Source organism: Castanea sativa, chromosome 5, assembly GCF_040712315.1.
Source record: "Castanea sativa cultivar Marrone di Chiusa Pesio chromosome 5, ASM4071231v1".
NCBI lineage: Eukaryota > Viridiplantae > Streptophyta > Magnoliopsida > Fagales > Fagaceae > Castanea > Castanea sativa.
In genome coordinates, this window is record NC_134017.1 from 45960224 (window position 1) to 45984430 (window position 24207).

Here is a 24207-nt window from a genome sequence, read left to right on the forward strand (position 1 = left end):
ACGGAGTGAAAAAGGGGGAAGGTATGCACGAAGCAACCTGGCATCCAGAGATGCCTCCCAAATGGTTACACCCAAACAAGGCCTCATGGGCGTCTAATGTAACCACACAACCACAAAATCGCTAAGGGTGTCAAGCGTGGCAAAGCCTAGAACTAGAGAAGCTAACACAAGCACAAAGCATATAAGCAAGCAAGCATAAATATGCAAATGGGATGATCCAAACCCTTTAATATGGGCCAAGGTGTACGGATAAGGACCAAGACCATAAGGTCGAGATCGAATCCAAACCAATAGGCCAAAATGCAAGATAAAAGAGATAAAGCGACAAAAGAGCTACAATAGCACATGGCCTGACAAACATAGTCTAGGTGTGGGCACACAAACATGGCATGGAGCGCACAAGCACATGAAAGATGGCATAAAGCGTGTAGAGAACATAATCCAAGCACACAAGCATGTGAAAGCATAGATCAGCCTATAGGCATAGGAACATGCGTGTAAACATGTAGATCCTAGCACACAAGAATGGAAGAGCGTGAATCCAAGCATACAAGCATGTGAAGACAAGGATCTAACCCTGTAATACAGAAACATAGGCATAACACACATGGATCCAAGCAAGGCATGGCCAAAACATCATACAAGCATGTGAGCATGTAACCCTAACATCGACATAGAGCAAAAGATGAAAAAAGCAAGAGAAAGCATGGCATAAAACATAAAAACGTAGATAGAGACAACACTACAACAAAATGTATTTTCAATGAGAAAAAAATTCGTCGTGAATGGGCTCTTATCGGCAACGGTGGGCTCTCAACGGCGACAGTGGGCTCTCAACTGTGATGGTGGGCTCTCAACGGCGACGGTGGGTTGGGGTCTTTTGGGAGCTGCATCGGTTGGGGTCTTTTAGGAGCTATGTTTAGGAGCTGAAGATAAAAATGAAACAGGGGATGGGGTATTTATAGTGAAGTCTTTAGCGACGGATTGTTCCGTCGCTATTGCTTCATTTTCATCGCAAATGGTATTAGGATTTTAAGTTTTTAGCGACAAAGGTTAATTTCGTCACTAAAGAACCTAGATTTTAAAAGATTTTTAGAGATGAAATTCATATTTCGTCGCTATAGAGTACTTTTAGTGACGAAATTTAATTTCGTCGCTAAAACATATAAGTACAAAACTATTATTATTTTTAGTGACGAATATTTTTCGTCGCTAATTCTTCCTTACAGCGACGAAAATATTTTCGTCACTAATACTATCCACAGCAATACCTATAGTGATGAAATATTTCGTCACTAAAAATTTAAACTTTTAGTGAAGAAAAATTTCGTCACTATAGATTAATTAAGCTAGCGCCAAAGGTTCCCTCCGCTGGCGCCCATTTTTCAGATCACAATAACGACGAAATTTATTTTTCATCGCTAAATGTTATAATTTTTTTCATTATTAGCGACGAAATTCATATTTCGTCACTAAAGCTATATTTTTAGCAACGAAAAATATTTCCTCACTAATTTTCGTCACTAAAAGTACATTTTGTTGTAGTGCAACTAGCATGTGAATGAGCATAGAAACATGCAGATCTAGCCAAACAACACATCGAAAAGAAAGATCTAGGCACAAACACATAGCACAATGCATAAAGCACATAGATCGGAACCAATAACATGCGAGCAAATATAGAAATATGGATCTAAGCTAAGAATATGCTAGAAACAAGATAAAGCAAGAAACATGCTAGAAAAACCCATAAATCATGTTATTAAGGCAAAAAGAGCAAGAAACATGCTAGAAAAAGACTCATGCATGGACATGTAAGCAAGCATGTGAGAATGCATAGAAAGCCAACAAGTGGCACAAACAAGCATAGTAAGCATATCATTGCACGGAGCGAAAAAGGGGGAAGGTATGCACGAAGCAACCTGGCATCCAAAGATGCCTCCCAAATGGTTACACCCAAACAACGCCTCATGGGCGTCTGATGTAACCACACAACCACAAATGAGCATAAGGGTGTCAAGCGTGGAAAAGCCTAGAACTAAAGAGGCTAACACAAGCATAAAGCATATTAGCAAGCAAGCATAAATATGCCAATGGGATGATCCAAACCCTTTGATATGGGCCAAGATGTACAGATGAGGGCCAAGACGAGATCGAATCCAAACCAATAGGCCAAAACGCAAGATAAAAGAGATAAAGCGACAAAAGAGCTACAATAGCACATGACATGACAAACATAGACTAGGTGTAGGCACACAAACCTGGCATGGAGCGCACAAGCACATGAAAGATGGCATAAAGCATGTAGAGAACATAATCCAAGCACACAAGCATGTGAAAGCATAGATCAGCCTATAAGCATAGGAACATGCGTGTAAACATGTAGATCCTAGCACACAAGTATGGAAGAGCGTGAATTTAAGCATACAAGCATGTGAAGACAAGGATCTAACCCTATAATACGGAAACATAGGCATAACATATATGGATCCAAGCAAGGCATGGCCAAACCATCATACAAGCATGTGAGCATGTAACCCTAACATCGACATAGAGCAAAAGATGAAAAAAGCATGAGAAAACATGGCATAAAACATAAACACGTAGATAGAGACAACTAGCATGTGAATGAGCATAGAAACATGCAGATCTAGCCAAACAACACATCGAAAAGAAAGATCTAGGCACAAACACATAGCACAAAGCATAAAGCACATAGATCGGAACAAATAACATGCGAGCAAATATAGAAACATGGATCTAAGCTAAGAACATGCTAGAAACAAGATAAAGCAAGAAACATGCTAGAAAAACCCATAAATCATGTTATTAAGGCAAAAAGAGCAAGAAAAATGCTAGAAAAAAGATTTAGAAGGTTAAGGGTGTGGATGGTAGCTAAAAAGCTACATCCACACCCCTAAACCCCAAACCCTAGATGTAGTACCAAGGAAAAGAAGATTGGATGCAAAAACACTACCTTGTATTTTCGGGGAAGAAAGAAAAATCAAGAGCCTTTGTTGTGTTTTTGTGTGTTTGGAAGAGGGAAAAAACATGTAGAAAAACTAGGCAGAGAGCAAAACTCAGAAAAAATTATCCTCCCCCTGTTTGAAGGGCGCCTGGGGCTTTTTATAGCCCCGACATGAATTTCGAGGCAGCAGCTCGTGTAGGGCCACCACCTTGAAATGGCCATGGATGGGGTTAATCTTGACACCCTTGGAAAGATTTTGACTTCCTGTTTCCGAAAAGGTACGAAACTTCAAAATCCAACGGTCGAATCAAAAGTTATGACTCCTGGAAGTTAGTGGTGCATCGATCTATGCGTTATCCCAGCTTTCGTGATATCTCAACCATTCTAACTTTGATTTTGACCCATGAATAGTTGTTAGAATGAGAATTTGATAATCTTCACAATGGCATTAGTTTCAACCCGTTCTGACGGCCAGATCAAAATTAGGGTTTTTAGGCCCACCCGAGGTTAGACGTGGCAAAACGGGCAGGTCGGGTCGAGTTTGGGTCAGGTTAATCAGGTTTGCGGGTCAATTGGGTCGCGAGTCAAAACGGGTCATTTTTAAACGGGTCAATCAGGTCGCTAGTCGGGTTGAGTTGACCCGTATTTTTCAAACAAGTTTTTTTTTTTTTGAAATAGATGCAATCTGTCAATTGTTTATGAGTTCCTTAATTATGATTAGATTGTCACTGGTGATACTGTTACCACTTACCAATTACCACTAAACACTTGATATCCAAATTTGGTGCAACTCTTGTTCCAGCTTTTTAGAAGCTAATCTTGGTATAATTTTCAATCTGTTTAAAGTAGAAATGGAAAATGAAGGTGGCAAGTAAAGAGTGACAAACTATAATGGAGTACATAACATATTAAGTAAAGAAGAATAAGTAAATATTTTATAAGAATTACACCTCAATCTCAATCTACTCAATGTTGGCAGACGTGGTAAAACGGTCGGGTCGGGTCAATCGGGTCACGAGTCATTTTTAAATGGGTCAATCGGGTCGGGTCAGAAAATTTTGACCCGTTTTGCCATGTCTACCCGAGGTCAACTCCGGGTCAAACTTGGTCAAAGTTGCTAAAAGTCTCCGAGAAGCTCGAGTTTGATGTAAAACTATGAGAAATGTTGTTTTGTGGGGATTTCAACCTTATTTGACCTTCGGTCAACCTAGGGCTAACTAAGGGCATTTTGGTCATTTTGGCTGAACAAGGCACTTTGAGTGCTCCGGTGTCCAAACAGGCTGCGCCACGTCATTCTGGATATTCTCGCGGCCCCATGAAGAGAAAATAATATTTTTGGATTTTTCGGGGTCCGACACATAAATTGAGGGTGGACAAAATACGGAGCAAATGTGAGACAGAGTAAGAAGCAAACGAAACAAAGGTAGAGAAGCAAATAGGAGACAGAGGAGAAAAGCGTCGATGAATGTTATTATTTTTTGTTTATATATAAAACCTGTTTGACCGGTAACTAATATCCTTTAAAATTACATGAACGGTCAAGATCAAAACAATATTAAATTAATGGTTCAGATTTAGGTGGGTAGCATACCACCTTGTTTTGGGAGTTTGGTAGAATGACCCAAAATTAAAATGTGAATTTGTTAACGTCATACAAATTCATTAATACAAATATTAAACAAGCATATTTATAGCAAGAAATTTGAAATTAAAGACTAGAAAAATTAATTTTAAGATATATTTAATGAGTCAAGACATTTATTAAGCAATTATTTTTACTTTTTGACATTAAATTCACATAATTATGTGAATTTAATGAATAATAGACATTAAATTCACATAATTATTATATCTTTTGTTAATGAGTGCTGACAACAAAATGTGAAAATTTTGCAATGACCTCTCTAAAGGTTTACTGAAATTACATTTACCTCCCCATTATTTCCAATTGTACAAAAAACCTTTCTTACTCTTCAAGATAACTTACAATCCCTCTCGTGTTGCTTAACACTGTTAAAATACATTAATTGATTTGAAAAAATAATTAAGAAAATTTGTATATTTTCATTTTTTTTCCTCATTTCGTAAATAAAATTCTCATTTTCTTATCTATAATTGATGGGTTAGGAAGTATAAAGATAATTTCTTCTAATCAAAAGTCAATGATAAACAATTTTTTTTTTAAATGTCATGAAATCATTATTGCTAATATTCAAAATTGTCAATCAAAGAAATATAAGATTCCCTGCCATAACACTCCTCTCAAAAATATCATCAAAAACCTCTCGGTGGAGTACTATTTTTTTTCTACACAAAGAAATTGAGCCCAATTGGAGCTACCCATAGAACTGCAGGAAGCATCATTGGTCGTTAAGTTTCAACGATTTGCTTTCCATGCTTACAAAAACTACTGAAGGCCAAAGGTGGAAGGTATTTTGGAGGAAACTGCCTAAATTGTAATCTTTCATCATTGCCAATTATGAATCGCTAGGCATGATATAGTGAGGAAAAAACTCAATGCTATTGTTTGGCTGACGCCGAAGTCATTGGCTAAAAACATCAAAATTCTTCCTATTTTTTCTTGAGGAATCTTTTTTTTTTTTTATGGGCTATTTTGAATCTTGCAAGATTGATTTCTTGAATATTTCTTATTTTTGTTTGTTGAATCTGAATTAATTTTTTTTTTCTTTTCTTCTTTTTAACCAATTAATTATAGGAGAATGAGAATTTTATTTGAAAAGAATGGTAAAAGTGGAAATACACAAAATATGAAAGACAGAAGAGGTTTATATTGAAAAAAAATATGGAAGTTTGTGTACAATATGAAACGCAGAAGAGGTTAGTATATTTCAATAAAACTTAAAGGGGCACAATGCAAAATTTTAATTAAAAGTTAAGATGCATTTAATCTATACATTTTGCAAATTGAATTAAATTTGATATGTATACTACAACTTGGCAACATCTGGCTATAAAAGTAGAAGGAAATAGATACAAGTATAACCAAAAATCTTTGATAAGCACAAGAAACATGAAACAAGAGATAATATCCCATTTTTTTTGCTTTTTGCTAGTACTTCTCGTAGCCTTTGACCTAAGTAGTTCCATTACATTGATACCCTCTCGATTTAGAACTCACTATGTAAGAATCGTCAACAACTTCACTGACGAAACCATTGAGTACCACTGTAAATCTCAAAATGATGATTTAGGCCAAAGAATTCTTCAACCCAAAGAAGAGTGGGAATTTTCCTTCAAAATCAATTTTGCGGGCACAACACGTTTTTATTGCTACTTTTGGTACCAGAACTTCAATGCTTCTTTTGATGTATTTGATGCAGACGTGGATGAGGATTTAGATTGTGGTGGAGACCACTGCATTTGGACCGCACAAGAAGATGGATTCTACTTATTACAAATACAACGTAAAGAAAATGTAAAGAAGTATGATTGGACGGAAGAGAAATAAAGGCAATTAAAAGTTTACCCATCCAAATAAATAAAAATAAAGAATTTGATGAAGCAAAATTTATATGAATTTTGTGGCATACCTAAAGTGTTAGTCTCATGACATCAATATCGGCTCGTCTATTCTCTTTCTTTTTATTTACTTTCTTAAGAAATTTACCCTCTCCTTAAATGAGATGTACCTGTCCACGGGTCGGGCCGGTTCGGATTTGGGCCTGGACCGAACCCGACCCGTTTGAATCGGGTGGCAAAATCTTAGACCCGCATTCGACCGAAAAGTCGGGTCGGACTCGGTGTTTCGGGTCGCGGGTTGAGCGGGTCGAAGTTGTCGGTTAGGCGGGTTTGGGCCATTAATGGGCCCAGATTTTTTTTCCTTCAAATTTTTTAGCTCTTTTAGCCCAAATTAAGGAGTTTGTCAGTTTAAAAAATTATTTGGGTGTCATACTTTCTGAACAAACATTTAATACAAATTGGGCCTCTGTTTTCCTTATTTTTTTTTAAATGGGCCTTCAAACAAACTTAAATTAAGCTACTTCACTTATAATAAATATATTGGGCTTTCAGAACAATAACTTCCTGGAAAAAATATCTCACCACAACACAAAATAAACCTATTTTTACATCTGTTAAGCATGCATACAATGACCACGAAAACTAAACGCATCATATATTGTATAACCTGGTACCTGGTACCTGGACAAAGTGCACAACACCAGTAACACAAAATCCTATTTTCACCACATGTGACTTCTTAAACAGCCAGTCAGCCACATTGACAAACCAAAAATTAACACAACAAATAACCTGAACAAAATAGCAAAACAGTACACAAAACATGTGTATTTCCAAGTTCCAACAACCACACAACAAGTAGAATTTCCAACAACAAATAAGCCAACCATAGCAAGCATAATCCACAGATTTATATTGTAATACACACATCTAGGCTGAGAAGCAAATAGATTAACTAGGCGTAAATCATAAGAAGGCAGTAACCATGCTGGCTATAAAATGTTCCCAGCAATATAATTAATTACAACTATAAAATACCACAAGTATTTCCAAAAAAAAAAAAGCTTTCCCCAAGCATTAAATGACAAATACTCAAAGCTTATATAACTAATAGAAAAGAAAACCTAACTATATGATTCCTAGGATTTCTTTTCTATAAGTATTAAGACTAGTATTGTTAGAAAAGCAATTTACAAAAAAACTTCCAAAATGTTCCCAAAAGGCTGCCTCTACAAAAGAATTGATTCCACCTACAAAAGACAAGAAAATATTTAACAAGTTATACATTACTACCAAATAGAAGACCAAATATAAAGAGCAGCAAGTTTATAACAGTAAGAGGCCAAAGGCAGTAACATACCAAGTCAGTTATCAATCTTCAATACTAGTTAAGGGTCGTTTGCCTAAGCTAGAACCCAAGTTGGAGCTGGTACTTGCTGATGCACTTGATGATGATTGTTGATTTAAAACTAAAAAGAGAAAAGGAAACAAATACAACATATTAAATTTTGTTTGAACATGAGACATTCAATAATAATTAATAGACCAAGTTCCAGAATTTAAACATATTACCTAAATCGTGAAATTCCTCCTCTAATGCCTCAACCTCATCCTTTGATTGGCGATGAGAAATTGGTACTGTGGCTTGAAGCCAATTTTGTGCACATACAAGGTTTTGAACCATGAGAGGAGAGAGAGAACTTCGAAAAGGATCAACAATGCGACCTCCGGTGCTAAATGCTGACTCAGACGCAACAGTTGAAACTGGTACAGCCAGCACATCTTTCGCCACTTTGGACAACATTGGGTACCTACTCCAATTGTCCTTCCACCACCCTAGTACCTCAAAATTCACATCCCTTCTACCCTCACAATTTTCAGCCAAATACTTTTCAACCTCATTACTACAACCTACAGATTGTTCAGCTTCTAAGAAAAGCTCATATCGAGAGTGAACCATCACATATGGATCACTAGCATCACCTACCATTTGGGTCCTCTCACTTCCACTTGGTTCTTGCACATTTGGGGAATTAACAGAGCAGTAAAAAGTATACAACTTCATCAAAAGATCTTTCACCTTATCAACCATCACTTTCCCCACTTCATTCCCATAAATTTCAGAAAAAGAAAACTTCAAGAACCTCAATTTTTTCCGTGGATCAAGAATCACAGCCACATACAAAAGAGGATTAATTTTATCACCTTCCCCCCAATACTTCTCAAATTTAGTTTGCATGTTTGTGGCTGTGTTTTTCAAGAGGGTGTTTTGGGATTTAACTAACTGAGAAATACTTTCCTGAATAACAAAGATCTCGTCAAAAAAAGCATTTGAGGTAACATACAAAGAGCCAGAAAACTTCTTTGTTGCATTGTAAAAAATCCTCAAGAAAGTCACAAATGCCCTACAATTTTGGAAATCACTCATACAAGGAGATCCTAAACCACCACTATCTTCCTTGCTCCTAAAGTATGATGAATAACCATCATCTTCAAAGTCCATCCTAAGTAATACTTTCTCGAATTTTTCAGCAGTTTCTAACATAAGGTAAGTTGAGTTCCATCTAGTAGGTACATCTAGACAAAGAAGACTCTTGGACTCCATACCTAACCTCTCCATAAAATTCCTAAAAGTCTGATTTCTATTGGGTGAGGACTTAACATATCTCACAGCTTCCCGCACCCTAGCAACAGACGCATCAATTTCTTTTAAACCCTCACCAACAATGAGATTTAGGATGTGGGCACAACACCTCATGTGCATGAACTCATTTTCTAAAACTGTCTCATTCCAATCTTTTGTCACCCTTTGCAAAAATTTAATAGTGGTTAAATTAGAGCTAGCATTATCCACTGTCAAAGTGAATATGCCATCAATACCCCACTCACGCAAAGACATCTCAATTTTTCTACCTATAGTCTCCCCCTTATGATCTTCAACTTGACAAAAATTTAAAATTCTCTTATGTAACTTCCAAGCATCATCAATAAAGTGACATGTGAGACACATATAATTCAAATTTTGTATAGAAGTCCATGTGTCCGTAGTAAGACACACCCTACAATCCTTCAAGGATTTCCTTAGCTTCTCTCTCTCACAATTATAAATCCCAATCACATCTCTAGCCACAGTTTGACGAGATGGAATATCCTTTAGACGGAGCTTAGGTTGTAAGGTAGTTACATATTTCTTAAACCCATACCCCTCAACACACCTAAAAGGCAACTCATCAATTATAATCATTTCAGCTAATGCCTTTCTAGAAGCCTCAACAGAAAAAGTTGTTGACACAAGTTTGAACCCTTCATCTCCATCATTTTTGGGTTCAAAAGCTAAGGTTTTCTGCCCTTTATCTTCTCTATTAGGGTTCTTACGACAGATTGTCACATGAGCTAACAAATTACTAGTACCACAACTCTTACTATCAGCATGATATGATTTTTTACAATAATTACATACAGCCATAGTAACACCCTCATCTACCTTTACTTTTTCAAAATGATTCCAAGCTAAAGATTTTTTCCTACCATTACCAGTCTTACTCACTACTCTAGGTGGAATTGGGGGCAACTCACCATCAGTAGCTTGTACTTGCTGCGGCAACCTCTGGGTGGCGTAGCACCATCACTGGGTAGCGGTAGAACCATCAAGTTGGGTAGCGGTAGAACCGTCAGCTTGTGTAGAATCAAAGGGAGCATTAGTGGAGGAATCCATGACCTAAAAAAATCAAATATAGAAGTTAGCAAACAAGAACAACAAAGTAAGATATTCATCAACTCTAACAAAATCCCAACTTTTAACACAAAACACTAAGGGAAAAAAAATCATACCTTAACAAAACCAGGGGCGTTGGAGTTTTGAATTTGAAGCTTGAAAACCCCACTTGGCCAACTATCAATTTCTGAGTAAAATTAAAATAGGAACAGAATTAATCAAACAAATAAACAAAGAAAAAAAAAGTAAAAAAGTTTAGGATTTCAATTTTTTTTAGTAAGTGTTTCAAATTATAAAGCTTATTTGATTTTAACAGTATAAATTTTACTATATAATAAAAGCAAAAACATTGAACACATCCACAGTAGCTTAAGTTACATGCATCAACTCTAAGTCTCTTAACAAAAAAAAAAGAACAAAATCCCAACTTTGAGCACAAAAAAACAAAGGGAAACAGAAATCATACCTTAAAAAACCGTGGGTGTTAATTTCAAGTGACTCAGATGAAAACCTCACTTGTACAACTTTCAATTCCTGAATAAAATTTAAATAGGAACAAAGTTAATCAAACAAATGAACAAAAAACAAAAGTAAATAGTTAAGGTTTCAACTATTTCTAGTTAGGGTTTCAAATTAAAAAATTTTGGGGTTAATCTAAAGGTATAATTCTTAACCTTAACCAAGATTTTGAACGAAAGTCGAAAACAAAAAGGAAGGTGAATTGGTTGGGCATATGAAGCTTTTCTCCCAATCTGCTCTATCTTGGGCCTAATTGTCTTAGTAAAGGACATCATTAAGGACCCAAATTTGTGAATTACTTGATAGCTGTAACAAACAGAACATTTAAGCATGGAGGACTACTTATAGCAACACAAATGCATATCTATGCCAAAACAATGTGTTGAAGTATTTCCCATACATGAGTATCAGAAAACTAGCTGTCCCATTCAAACTAGCTTCAAAATAGGCATCTAAAATTAGACCCTGGTCATCAAATTTTTTTTTTTTTAATTTTTTTTTTTTCATTTGGATCAGTCATCATTTGCCTATATAGAGAAAGAACTGCAGTAGTCTTCCAACTCAGAACCCATCTCCTAAAGAAGCAAAAGGCACACATTCTCTGCAATCATCCCCCTTTTGTGATCATATAACAATCATGGTATGGCATGTTATACTAAACTCTGAGAGTCCATAAATATCATTCCAGAGAAGCCCATAACCAATATCTACCAAGCAGTGAATTAGCACACTTTCATTGGCCCCCCCAAAAAAAAAAAAATCTAATCATACCCTGGGTTCAACCTAGTAGATTTTCATAACATATATAATCAATGAGAGAATGAAAAAAAGAGAGATGAGAAAGGGAGAGCACATACCCTGGGTTCAACCCATATGATCGGTGGCTGAGAGAGGAGTGGCTGGCGGTGGTGGTGGCGGCGGCGGCGGCTAGTTGTGAAGAAGTTGTAGTGAGATGTTAGGGTTTCGACCTTGGAGTAAAAAGGGGCAAAGTGAGAACTGAGAGTTTGAGAGTTTGATCTGTTCATTGGTAAGAAGACTGAAAATAGGTTGCTTTTAAAGAGTGAAAAATGAAGACTGATGAAGCGATGAAGATTTGAGGTTTCGTATGAAATTGGTGAAGAGATTTGAGGATTTGGTGAAAAGATTTGAAGTTTTGAGGATTTGAGACTGAGATAGAGAGACAGAGAGAACGCCTGAGAGAGTGAGAGGGAGAGGAGAAATATGAGATTGAGATTAGAGAGAGTGAGGTCTGAGACTTTGAGCGACTTTGAGCTGACTGTTGAGGCTTTGGACTTGGTGAGTGATTAGGTGAAGACTGAAGAGTGAAGAGAGATTGTGGCCGTTGATGTTAATCTACTTATCATGATCAACTTGATTCGGTGAAGAAGTGTGAGAGAGAGCGAAGATTCCGTGTGACTGTGTCTGTGTGCCTGAAGCCGTTGCCTTGTTGGGATATGAGGTTATATCTTTTATCTCTAATTTTGACCGTTGATCACTTGATTATGATATCAGTTTGATTTCAACGGGTTGATTTCTAAATGCTAGGGCTGTAGAGTTTTAAGTGAGTGACATGATGTGTTAGGGACTTAGGGTGGTAGAGTTTAATCTTTACCGTTGATTTGAAACTAAATTAAATTAAATGGCTGGATTTGCAATTAGGAATTTGTGCCCACTGCCCACTACAGTCTACACTACACGTTACCCCCTGGCCACTACAAGTCTACACCTTTTGCTTCAAGTTGGTCAGATTTTACTCTTACACATTACCCACTAACCAAAGCTGATGATGGGACTTGACTATGTGATCACGTGAGTGCTTGCTTGAGGCTGAGTGGACTGATTTCCTTTACCAAATATTTGGTCGGGTCGGGTTATTCGGATTTTTTATTGTGTAACCCGAAACCCGAACCGATTATTCGGTTCTTCTTTAAACAGCAACCGTGACCGACCCGTAGCTGCACTCGGATTCGCCCGTGGACCTTCGAGTCGGGCGGGTATGGTCGGGCGGGTCGGATGTCACGGGTCACTGGACAGCCCTAGTGCGTACTACTGTTAAATATTCATGTTCTTGTAATTTCAACCGACTACAAAGTCACATCTAGGCATAGTAAGAGTATTTGTGGATTTCATATATGTAGAAGAATCAACTAAAAAGCTGAAAAACGTAGATCTTTATGTACTTTTTCTTAGGGAAGATATCAAGGAGTTGCTTTGGAGGACATAAAATGGTATTTTGTCATCCAACTTTGGGTTTCATAAGTGGACTTGCAAATGGTCAAGGAATAGTTGCAAGCACAAGAGAGCCGATGAGATCATGACATGCTCAATTGCAATAAATCGAATAATCAATACTTTTTTTTTATGTGAAAGTTTCAACCTATGATGTAGGTTCCTGATGATTATTTTTTACCATCAGACCAAGACACCAATCAGTTTTTGGTGTAAGCAGGGACTGAACCTCGGATCTTTTATTCAACCATCAGAGATTTTACCAGTTGAGCTAATTGGAACTCACATTGAACAATAGATACTAATTTCCTTAACTGACATATTTAATAGATTTAAAAGTTACAATTTACCTATAAGAAAAAACAAACCAATTTCATCTAGTTTAACCATATTGTTTATTTGGTGTGAAAATTTAAATAAATAAACTCATTAACCTTGTAGAAAAATAATCTTGTAGCCCTTACGAATCAAGTTCCCATTTTTTTTTTATTAAAAAAAAGGTAATCTCCAAAATTATTATTTTTATAACCCAAAGTATCATGGGACAAATTTGAAATAACCCACAATATTTGTGTGGGAGAGATTATTGTATAAGGGCATTTCCAGTCATCAAATTTTTTATCTCTTCTCTAAATCACTTCGTTCTTTAATTGTTTTACCCCTTTATTCTTCAACACTCCTCTTACTTAAGAGATTTTGACTCAATAAAAATGAGGTGACATAGAGGGAAGACGATTTTTTATGTTATTATCTTGTATTTGAGTCAAGGATTTTATAGTAAATCTGAATGTGGTGTGAAGCTAGTGTTATTTTACTGCTGGAGTAGAAATATGAGGTTTCAAATAAGGTATTAATTTTAAATGCCGATTGGGGAAAAAAAAGAACTCATTTTTCCAAAGATTGAATGGTGATTAAGAAATTTGTCCAATGAAATCTCTATATTGCACTTTGCACCTACTCATCCATAAGTTTACATGGTCACTTGTGACACATCAAGCTCATACATGCCGCTTTTACATGGAATACTAAGACCTGCTATAACAAACCTTTTGCCCTCCAAAGCACAAAACTGAAACTTACCCCCACGAAATTCAAGAGTCCAAATCTTTTATCCCACTCTTCCTGCTGCACTATATACTCTACAAATTAAAATATGACACATGTCCATCTAATTTATTAAATGCTAAATTTATGCTTTATATTATTTCAATTTTCCAAAATAAATAACCCATCATATTTAGAAAATTGAAATAATAGAAGGCATAAATTTAGCATTTAATAAAATAGATGGACATATGACATGTTTTAATTTGTGGAGTATATAGTGGAGCAGGAAGAGTGGGACAGAAGATTTGGACTCCGAAACTCAATGGGTTTAGACCATGAAAAAAACTTGGAGACAAATCATGTTTACTTGCTATTGGTGAAGCCATTTCTTTAGGGAGTGTTTATTTGGAGGTGAAATAGAGTGAATGAAAAACTTTGAAGAAAAAATAGGAAGGAAAAACTTTTTAGAGTGTGTTTGGTTAGATGGAGAGGAAAGAAAATAAAATGGTGGGGCCCGGGTGTTTTCTTTACGAACCCACCAAAAAGTTTTCTTCACAAAATGGAAAGAAAATTGAAAGGAGAAAATGAGTCTGCTTAATGGACGGAAATGCCCATGTGCACTTGCAGTTTTTTTTTTTATTCCTTGGCTAGGCACATTGCCTCTGCCCTTTTTTTTTTCTTTTCCTTTCCTGGGCATGTTGCCTCTCCCAATTTTCTTCTTTTTTTTCTTTTCCTTTCCTGGACGTTGCCATCTTACTTTTTTTTTTAACTAGCATGATTTTTTTGGGACATGATTTTTATTTTCTAATGAATTGGGTGATTGCTTCTTTTTTTTTTTTGGTTGTTGGTCACTTTTTTTTTTAATTATCCATCATTTTTTATCTAGGGTATATAAGTAAATTTATACAAACGTACTTTTTCATCTTTCTACTTTTCCACTCTCAACCAAACAAAAATGAGAAAAATTAAAATATTTTCTATCCTTCTACTTTTCCATCCTCCTATAATTTTCTATCCTCTCTCACTTTTTCACCCCTCCAACCAAACGAACCCATACAGTACTTGTCCTTCATGTTTTTGTCTTAACCAAAATGTTGCTTCTCTTTGGCTTGGTATTCTCGATTAAAGAAAATATTAATAAATTGTCCAATCACTTTTCAAGTGATACTTCATCTTCATCTTCACTGGTCATAATGATGAGAAATTCCTTTCTCTCTCAAGTTCCGGCCATGACTTTTTAGGATTTTAGCCAAATGACAAAATTTAGGTACAGTACTTTAGATGCTGTACTTTAAGTTTCCCTCTTAAGATTTAACCATGCAATTATTTAATTAAAAAATATACTTCCATCTCATAAGAAAAAAACCACATGATAGAATCTTAAGAGAATAACCTATATAATAGCACATAAGTCTTGCCTTTAGCCGAATACCTATATTTTCTTCTTTGTTTGCTAAAGTGGAGAAACCAACATGACGTGGCACGAAAATGAGATGATGGCAAATCTAAATATTTCCCAAAAAAAGAAGGATTTTTTCTCTCTTTCCTTAAATAATTTTTTTTTTAAATTTCGTTAATGGGAAAATTATAAATAAATCATTTCGTTAAAGAATATGTGTAGGCTACATGACCTTGTAGTTTAGAAGCCTAAATAATTCAATTGGCTTATATTTGGGCATTTCCTCCAATTTTGTGTAAGTGTACGTTTGGGTTAGGATTAAAAATTAAAATTATTTCACTATTCAGCTTATTTTTGCTATTATTTATGTGCCCCGCTGCACTTTTTGACACTATTCATAGTCCCCACTACACTATTTCAACTAATTTTTACTTTTATCTACAGTATTTTCAGCAATAATTTTTTAGTTTTAGCAAAATAAGCGGTATCCAAACACACAGTAAATATGAGATGTCATTGGGAAAGCCTATTATGTAAGGAATGAAAGAAATGATGTGGACCATGAGACTTGATTCATTGAAGAAAATATATGGGTTTGAGTCTAAGAGCATCCACAGCAGTGGATCTATTTTGCCTACTCATTTTATCTATTTTGCCTACTCATTTTACAAAATATCCAGCAGCAATGGATCTATTTTAGTTTGCAATACAATAAAATAATACTAGCCTCTAAGCATGCACTCACGCGCGTGCTCAGAGGTTCTTCTATATTTTTGAGTAAAATTTAATAATTTGCATCAATTATAATTTTAATATTTGGTACAAACGCATAATACTCATCACACCCCTAAATTTTTTTGTGATTGAAAAATGTAGTAATCTCAAGTTATAATTGGTGCAAATTATTAAAATTTTACCCAAAAAAATAGTAACTTTTTAACGTGGGTTTCTAAAATTAAAAAAAAAAAAATTACCAGGGGTTTAAAAAAAAAATCGGCCAAATAAAAAAATAAAGAAAGAGAAAAGTTTAGACATGAAGTTTGTTCCTGAATAAGTGGGTTAGTGGGAGAGTGATCATATTTTGTAGGCAATGTTTTAGTGGGAGTGAAAGATATATTTTTACTTTGTTGTCTTTTAATTCTGTCTCTACTCAAATCTAGAAAAATAGAGATATTTTGAAAAAAAAAATCCGATCAAAATAGGAGAAACCCCTTAAATAATAGTATAGATAAACATCACAATAAAATAATATATCTACTATAATAAAATAATACATCCCACTGCCAAAATACATCCACAGCACCAACCACAACCACCTCCACCATTAGCCACAACCACACCCACACCCACAAACACTACCACCACCACCAATCCACAACAAGGGAAAAAAAAAACCACCAACCCAAATCCCCAATCTTTTTCCTCAACTTAGACCAAACAAAATCACCAATCACAAACAAAATAAAAAATCACCAATCACAAAGCTGGACTACGGTGAGGAGGACAATATCGGCATGGGTCGGCGAGCTGGGTCAGCGGAAGCAGTGGGTCGATGAGCTCCATGGGTTTCTCAGTCCAATCCTTTTCTCTCACCATTGATCACTCTCTCTCTCTCTCTCTGCCTCACATGAAACCTCGCATCATGTTCGTTACTCTTCTCTCTCTCTCTCTCTCTCTCTCTCTCTCTCTCTCTCAAATGCATTTGAATTCTCGAGCTTAGTTTTGCCGTTTGGTAGTTAAGAAAGCGTGGGAAAATAAGTAAAAAACGAGATAAATTTTAAAGGATTGGATAGGTTGATGGCGTTGTTTTGAGAAAATGCAACGAAGACAAACCGAGATAAAAACGAGATGTTGTTCTGAGAAAATGCAACGAAGACTAACCGGAGAGAAGGATAAACCCAGAACCCAGATGGGTCAGTGGCGTGGGGAGATGGGTCAGCGGCATGGAGGGAGAGAGAAAAAAATGAGAAGGAAAAAGGAAGAAAGAAGGGAAGCCGGAGAGAGAGAGACAGAGAGAGAGAGAAAAGATAACATATTTTTTTAATGAGAGAAGTATAATAATTTTTTTTAGCTATAGTACCATTGCTGTAGCATGCATTTCAAGTATTAATGGTGCTAAAAATAGCAATATACCTTGAAATGCATGCTACAGCAATGGTACTATAGCTAAAAAAAATTATTATACTTCTCTCATTAAAAATTATTACAGCGACAGGGGGCCCCATGAACCTAACGGAACCAGTCCTGGAGGAGGGTGTGGGTCTTACAAGGAAAAATTATTGGGGGTGTTCCCAAGGGCTTATGAACAAGCATTTGCGCTTGACAACGATATGGAGACTGACATGGAGATTGAGTTCGACGACAAGACCTCAGACCTGTCTGCAGGCATAGCAACAGTCAATCTCTCTACGAAAGAAAAGAAAGGATGCACGGTCCATGGACAAACTCTCTAATAGTGAAAGTCTTCGGTAAGTCAGTGGGATACCAATTTCTTGTATCCAGGCTTGGGAGCATGTGGAAAACATCTGGTATGATGAACTCTATTGATCTTGGGTCTGGATTTCTTCTAGTTAGGTTTACCTTGAAGGAAGATTATATCAAAGTTCTCAGTGGCAGTCTGTGGTTTGTTTCGGGGCACTATTTGTCCATCAGACGCTGGGAACCAAACTTTAAGCCGTCCATAGCTTGTGTGTCTTCAGTCGCGGTTTGGGTTCACTTGCCGGAGTTGCCGATTAAGTATTATGAACCATCAGTTCTACGAGATATTGGAAGTGCAATAGGTCCAGTGTTAAAAATAGATACCCACACGGCTATAGAAGCAAGGGGAGATTTGCAAGAATTTGCGTTCAAGTTAATTTTGACAGGCCATTGATTAAGGTCGTCAAAATTGGGGGATTGCAACATCTGGTCCAATATGAAGGAATAAACACGCTGTGTTTTTCTTGTGGCCGGGTTGGACACAGGTCAGAAAATTGTCCTTACAAAGTCAGGGCGCCGGAGAAGACTGGTGAGAAGGAAGAGGCGGGAACCGAGATGCCTGTTCAAAGTCAAGCTGGTGTGGAGGAAGAATCCTTTGGGCCGTGGGTCCTTGTTTCACAAAATAGGAAAGTGGGTAAATCGAGCAAGAAAGTAGGTGTCCAGGTCTCCCATAATGGTCCCACAATTCAAGGCCTGAGTCCTTTGTCTTCTAGTAGGCCTGCTAGCCCATTTACGAATGGTTTTGAAAATGAAGGCATGGGTCTAAGGGGAGGTCAGAGCAAAGTCATTCCCACCAACCAAGAAAGTGGGTCTATGCCAGTTAACACTAAAGAAGAAATTCCTGGTGAGCTTACAAAAGTAGGTGCAAGGTCTTCCTTTGTTAGAGGAACCATTAGCAGACAAAAATCCAAGCATCGCTCCGGAGGCCAGAAGGGGATCCGACCAAAAAAATTTCACCTAAATGGAAAGTTGTGGGTCTGACCTCGGTGGAAGGATTATCTAAGTCAGCTCTAGAGAAAAGAAAGCAAGTGATGCCATCAACGGGTTCGTCGGATTTCATGGAGTTCAAAGCGGGAGTCACTATTCTCAGTGCGACAATGAGAAGTAAGGAGGAAGATCTGAGATCGGAGTTGATTAGAATCAGCGACCCCACTCCCAACCTACTTCAAAATGAATCAGCCATAGAGTGCGCTCTTATAGGAGCTACTTCAAATGCTCCAACTCCCAGATCTGGCAAAGAGATGGACTGTGCAAAGGATGCAGCGGCGCGCATTGCAGTAGCCCTTTTGAAGCGAATTGATCCTGGTGCAAGGTCTGTGGAGGGGAAGATGCAGGAGGATCTTAATGATTAGGCCATGGGTCAAACCCGCATGCTAGAGGATGATCCAGGAGAGTGCTTGGGTCCTGAAGCAACTTTGCACGCAGATGAGGGAGGTGATGTTCCCAACACTTCTCGTTAAATTCCTTTTTTCCCTTTTCTATTTGTTAAATATGAATCTACTCATATGGAATTGTCGGGGTGCATTGAGCCCCAATTTTAGAAATATTGTTGATGATTATGTGCAGCTCTATTCTCCTGCCATTTTGATTGTGATTGAAACAAAGGTTAGTGGTGAGAGAGCTAAACAAATTACTGATTTGTTGCCCTTTGATGGGGCGATCTGTTCAAACAACATAGGCCTTTCTGGGGGCCTCTGGATCCTCTGGGACTCAACCCAAGTAGATATTTCTGAGCTAGCACACACTGAACAGGAAATTCATGCTATGGTTTCAACCAATGCACTAGTTCAGAATTGGCTGCTTACTGCAGTTTACGCTAGCCCTCGTTATGCTGAGAGGAAGTTGCTCTAGGATAATTTAGCTCATGTGGCATCTCTTCACGATCTCCCTTGGGTTATCGCCGGAGATTTTAATGAAGTTTTGATAGGGGAAGACAAGTTTGGCGAAAGACCGGTCAATGTGAATAGAGCAATCAAATTTCAGGAGTGCCTGGACAAGTGCAAAATGATCAATATCGGGTTCTCAGGGCCTCGGTATACTTGGTCTAATCTCAGACCTCTCACGGGCCTTATCCAGGAAAGAATTGACAGAGTGTTTATTAATTCTTCTTGGATTGCTTTGTATCTAGAAGCTGTTGTTAAGCATCTTGAGAGAGCTCACTCTGATCACTGTCCTATCATCCTCTCCCTTCACCAGGTTGCTGTTCAAAGACTAACCCGTCAGTTCAGATTCCAACCCATGTGGTTATCTCATCCATCCTTTCCGGAGGTGGTGCGGGATTCATGGGGTGATATGGTTCCCTTATCTTCCACCATCTCGAGTTTCACCATGCGTGCAAGAGAATGGAATCGAAGCATCTTTGGCAATCTGTTCCATAGGAAGAATAGGCTTAGAGCTTGGTTAAGAGGTATCCAAGAAAGCTTAGCCATCCAACCAAATGATTATCTCATTAATTTAGAAAAAACCCTGAGAGAAGAATTTATAGTGGTTCAAAATCTGGAGGAGGAGTTTTGGGCTATGAAAGCTCGCATATCTAGACTTGTTGAGGGGGATAGGAACACTACTTTTTATCATACATCAGCGCTTGTCCGCCGGAGAAGGAACCGCATCACAGCGATGAAGGATAGTATTGGGAATTGGATTCATGGAGAAGCTGAGATTGCCGACCATATTAGGTTTGGCTTCTTGGATCTCTTCTCCAACAGTCATTACTCTTCTCAGCTGGCTGAATGGACCCCTCCCTTCTGGTGGGCTAGTCTTCGGGAAGCAGATATTGCTCTCCTCGAAGGTCCTATCTCTGATTCTGAGATCCGATCTGCCTTATGGTCCTTTGAAGCCTTACAAAGCTACCGGGCCCGATGGGCTTCACACGGGTTTCTTCCAACGATTCTGGAATACAGTAGGTGAGTCGATAAGGGAGGAAGTGAAGATGATTTTCCTTTCAGGAAAAATGCCTAGCTACTTGAACAAGACCCTTATTACTCTAATTCCTAAATGCAACAACCCTAAGACCCTTGGAAATTATCGCCCTAAGACCCTAAGACCCTTGCAACTCCATCTATAAGGTGGTTACTAAGATCATAGTGGCAAGAATCCATCCTCTCCTTGCAGACCTTGTGTCGCCTCTGCAGACAGCTTTTGTTCCAGGTAGAAAAGGTGTTGATAATGCCATAATTGTGTAGGAATTGATCCACTCTATGTCTAAAAAGAAAGGTCGGGGTGGAGTAATGGCAATCAAAATCAATTTGGAAAAAGCTTATGACCGGATGGAATGGAGTTTCATAAGACACCCTTCCGATCCGCAAGATTTTAAATTTTATCATTGAGCGAATGCAAAGTCGCCTAGCGGGCTGGAAAGCAAATCTTCTCTCGCTTACTGGTAGATTGGCTCTTACCCAGTCAGTGATCTCTACTATTCCAAACTACTACATGCAGTGTGTAGCGCTTCCTCCAAAAGTTCTCCAAAATGTGGACAGAATTAGCAAGAACTTTCTTTGGGAGTTGTTGGAAAATAAGAGGAGACTTCACTTAATTAGCTGGAGGAAGATTACCAAGCCCAAAAGAGAAGGGGGTCTAGGTTTGCAGGCAGCCAAGGAAAAAAATGTTGCTCTTCTAGCCAAGCTAAATTGGAGATTTCCAAAGGAAAAAGATGCCTTGTGGGCTAAAGTTCTGTCTAAAAAATACTGTATGCGTAGTCAGACCCCTAACAACCTTTTTAAGACTAGAATCTGCTCTCCCACTTGGGCGGCAATGAAAAAAGGAGCGGCTGTGTTTTTGGAGGGATCTAAGTGGACTGCTGGGAAGGACAGTAACCTTTCTTTTTGGACTGATAAATGGCTATCTAAGGAACCTTAAAGAGTCTAATTGAGGGGCCATTGAAGCGCAGGGAAGATCTTTTGCTGCTTAGGGATTTGGTGGGTTTTAATGGTTGGAATTGGCATGCTCTCTCCTTCCCCATTCCTAAGCATCTGGCTCTTGAAATTAAAGCTACTCCTCTCCCTTTCTCTTCTTCCTGTGAAGATAGGATCTCTTGGATTTCCTCCACCAACGGAGATTTTGATCTCAAAGAAGCTTATAAGATCGCATGTATGGAGAAGGCAGTGAGTAACCATACTCCTTTTCAAGGTTATTGGGTGTGGAATGTTTTATCGCTTCCTAAGGTGCAGGTTTTTCTTTGGCAATGCTGCCATCAAAGCATTCCAACCAGAGTAGTGCTGGCTGCTAGGGGCGTTGACATTGAACCCCTTTGCCCGTTATGTAGGTCAGCCCCTGAAACCATTATACATCTTCTTGGAGACTGCCTTTCCTCCAAAGAGTTCTGGAATTGTTTCCCCCCCCCCCTTCCCCCGGTGGAGCCTGACTGTTTCTATGGGAGTAATCTCTTGGATTGGCTGGAGCTAAATTGTCGTTCTTCCCTTTGCTCTCCTATACATAATATTGACTGGAAAATTTTCTTTCCCCTTGGGGTCTGGAATCTTTGGCTCCACTAGAATGCAGTGGTGTTCAATAATAGAAGAACCCGTGGCGCTGTGAGGACAAACACCATTTCCCAAGCGATGGAATTTGCTTTCACTGGTCTTAATGTGAAGCATCAAGCCAACCGCCATATTACCCTTGTGAAGTGGACCAAACCACCCCTCAACTAGTATAAGGTGAACTCTGATGGGTCTTCTCTTGACAATCCGGGCCTTGCTGGGGGTGGTGGTCTAATTAGAGATGCCATGGGTAAGTGGATTAAAGGTTATGCTAGGGCTATTGGCGTAACCACAAGCATAACAGCAAAGCTTTGGGCTCTGCGATATGGTATCCGGTTGTGTATAGCCTTAAAGCTCTAAGCAATGGTTTTTGAACTTGATGCCAAACTGGTTGTTGACATGCTAAAGAAGGAGGATCGGTCCAGCAATAGCAATGATAATATAGTGGAGGACTGCAGGAAAGGTTTAAAGGAGATTCCTATGGTTTTGGTCCAGCACTATTACAGAGAGTCAAATAGGTGTGTGGATACTTTAGCAAGGCTAGGAGCACATCTTACACAAGAATTTGTTGTTTTTCTTGATCCTCCACCGAAGGTGTCTCTTCTTTTAAATGCTAATTCAGTAGATACTTTGTATAACCACAGCATTGTTGTTGTAGGTTCAGTTTAGTTTTTCTTAATGAATATCCAGTTTACCAAAAAAAAAAAAACTATTTAGCACCACTATTACTAATGCTCTAACGTGTGATACAAGAGAGACATGAGCTACAAGCCAATTTCATGAAATAGATTTCCTACTTGCTTCATTTTCGGAGTTGTTTGTCTGCTTCATTCTTTTTTCCCGTATTTTTTTAATTCTTTGAATAGATTGTCTCTTTTTCATAAGGTAGGTAGTCCACATAATGTTGGTAAAAATCTGGTTTTGTATCTCATAAAAAACACACAGCGGAAGCAACAAACAAGGATCTATTTCATTTATGATTGACAACATGCACTATGTAAATTTCAGAATTTAAGAACAAGATAGCGTACCTTGGTGTGGAGAAATTCAAAACAAAGATTAGAAGCACTTGAGAACTCTTTTAATCTTCACTCCAATTCCACTTTACGCCCAAGAAGTGTGGTCTCTCAATCAGTTTCCAAAGGGAGAATGAAAATGTGTCTCACACTCTCTTTCTTTTTCTTTTTCTCTTATCTAATAAAAAATTCTGTATGTTTCTCCTTTTATAACTAACTGATTATCTAATTGGGCTGGCCTATTAGGCCTTTCCAATTGGGCTTTAGTGTGTGGCTTGGAGTGGGACCAAAAAGGACCAATAAGACACTAGCTCCAATGGGCCTTGGGCTTTTCCGTCAACTCTTGACAAGTCCAAAGTTACCATTAATTATATTTAATACCACTATATAAATATAATTGCACTCTAGACCTTATTAATAAATTATATCCCAAGACTTTATTATACATGCAACCCCTTCATAAAATATTCATAATAATACAAAGTCATAAAATATAGACTGCCATTTTGAAAATTACTACATCTTATCCTTGAGTACCCGGTTTAATCTTTTAAAGTTATTCATCATATATTTATGAAATCCAATTTCATAAATATATACTTTAGTAATTTCTTACCAAAATGGTTAGGCCTAACACTCTGAATAATCAAACCCATTAAACTTATCTCAAGGGAATATTTTGTATCTCCGTTAAGAGATTATGAATCCCATCTTGAGAATATATGTTCCATCAACACTAAATGTGGCTGCCCAACATACTGAGGTTTTGACCGTTACTTTAGATTTCACTCCTGATATATTAAAGCAACCTACACGTCATGATTAGGTCCATTATTCTTTCAGGATTAAGAGTTCATGCAAATAGAAGTCGTGAGATTTAT

At 37.7% G+C, this 24207-nt stretch overlaps 1 protein-coding gene across 1 annotated transcript; it reads right to left on the reverse strand.

Moving 5' to 3' along the window:
- Nucleotides 1–7437: 7437 nt before the first annotated feature.
- Nucleotides 7438–9996, reverse strand: LOC142637332 (zinc finger BED domain-containing protein RICESLEEPER 2-like). The gene is made up of 3 exons (XM_075811604.1): nt 8021–9996; nt 7809–7917; nt 7438–7698 (listed from the first exon to the last, which is right to left on the reverse strand). The coding sequence occupies exons 1-2, from the start codon at nt 9912–9914 to the stop codon at nt 7820–7822; spliced, it is 1992 nt and encodes a 663-aa protein (XP_075667719.1). The 5' UTR covers nt 9915–9996; the 3' UTR covers nt 7438–7698; nt 7809–7819.
- Between the last annotated feature and the right edge of the window lie 14211 nt (nt 9997–24207).

Coding starts and splice junctions, on each gene's coding strand:
- LOC142637332 (XM_075811604.1), bottom strand. CDS start 9,914: ATGGCTGTATGTAATTATTGTAAAAAATCATATCATGCTGATAGTAAG. Junction 7,918..8,020: donor GGAGGAATTTCACGATTTAG/GTAATATGTTTA, acceptor TTCTCTTTTTAG/TTTTAAATCAACAATCATCA.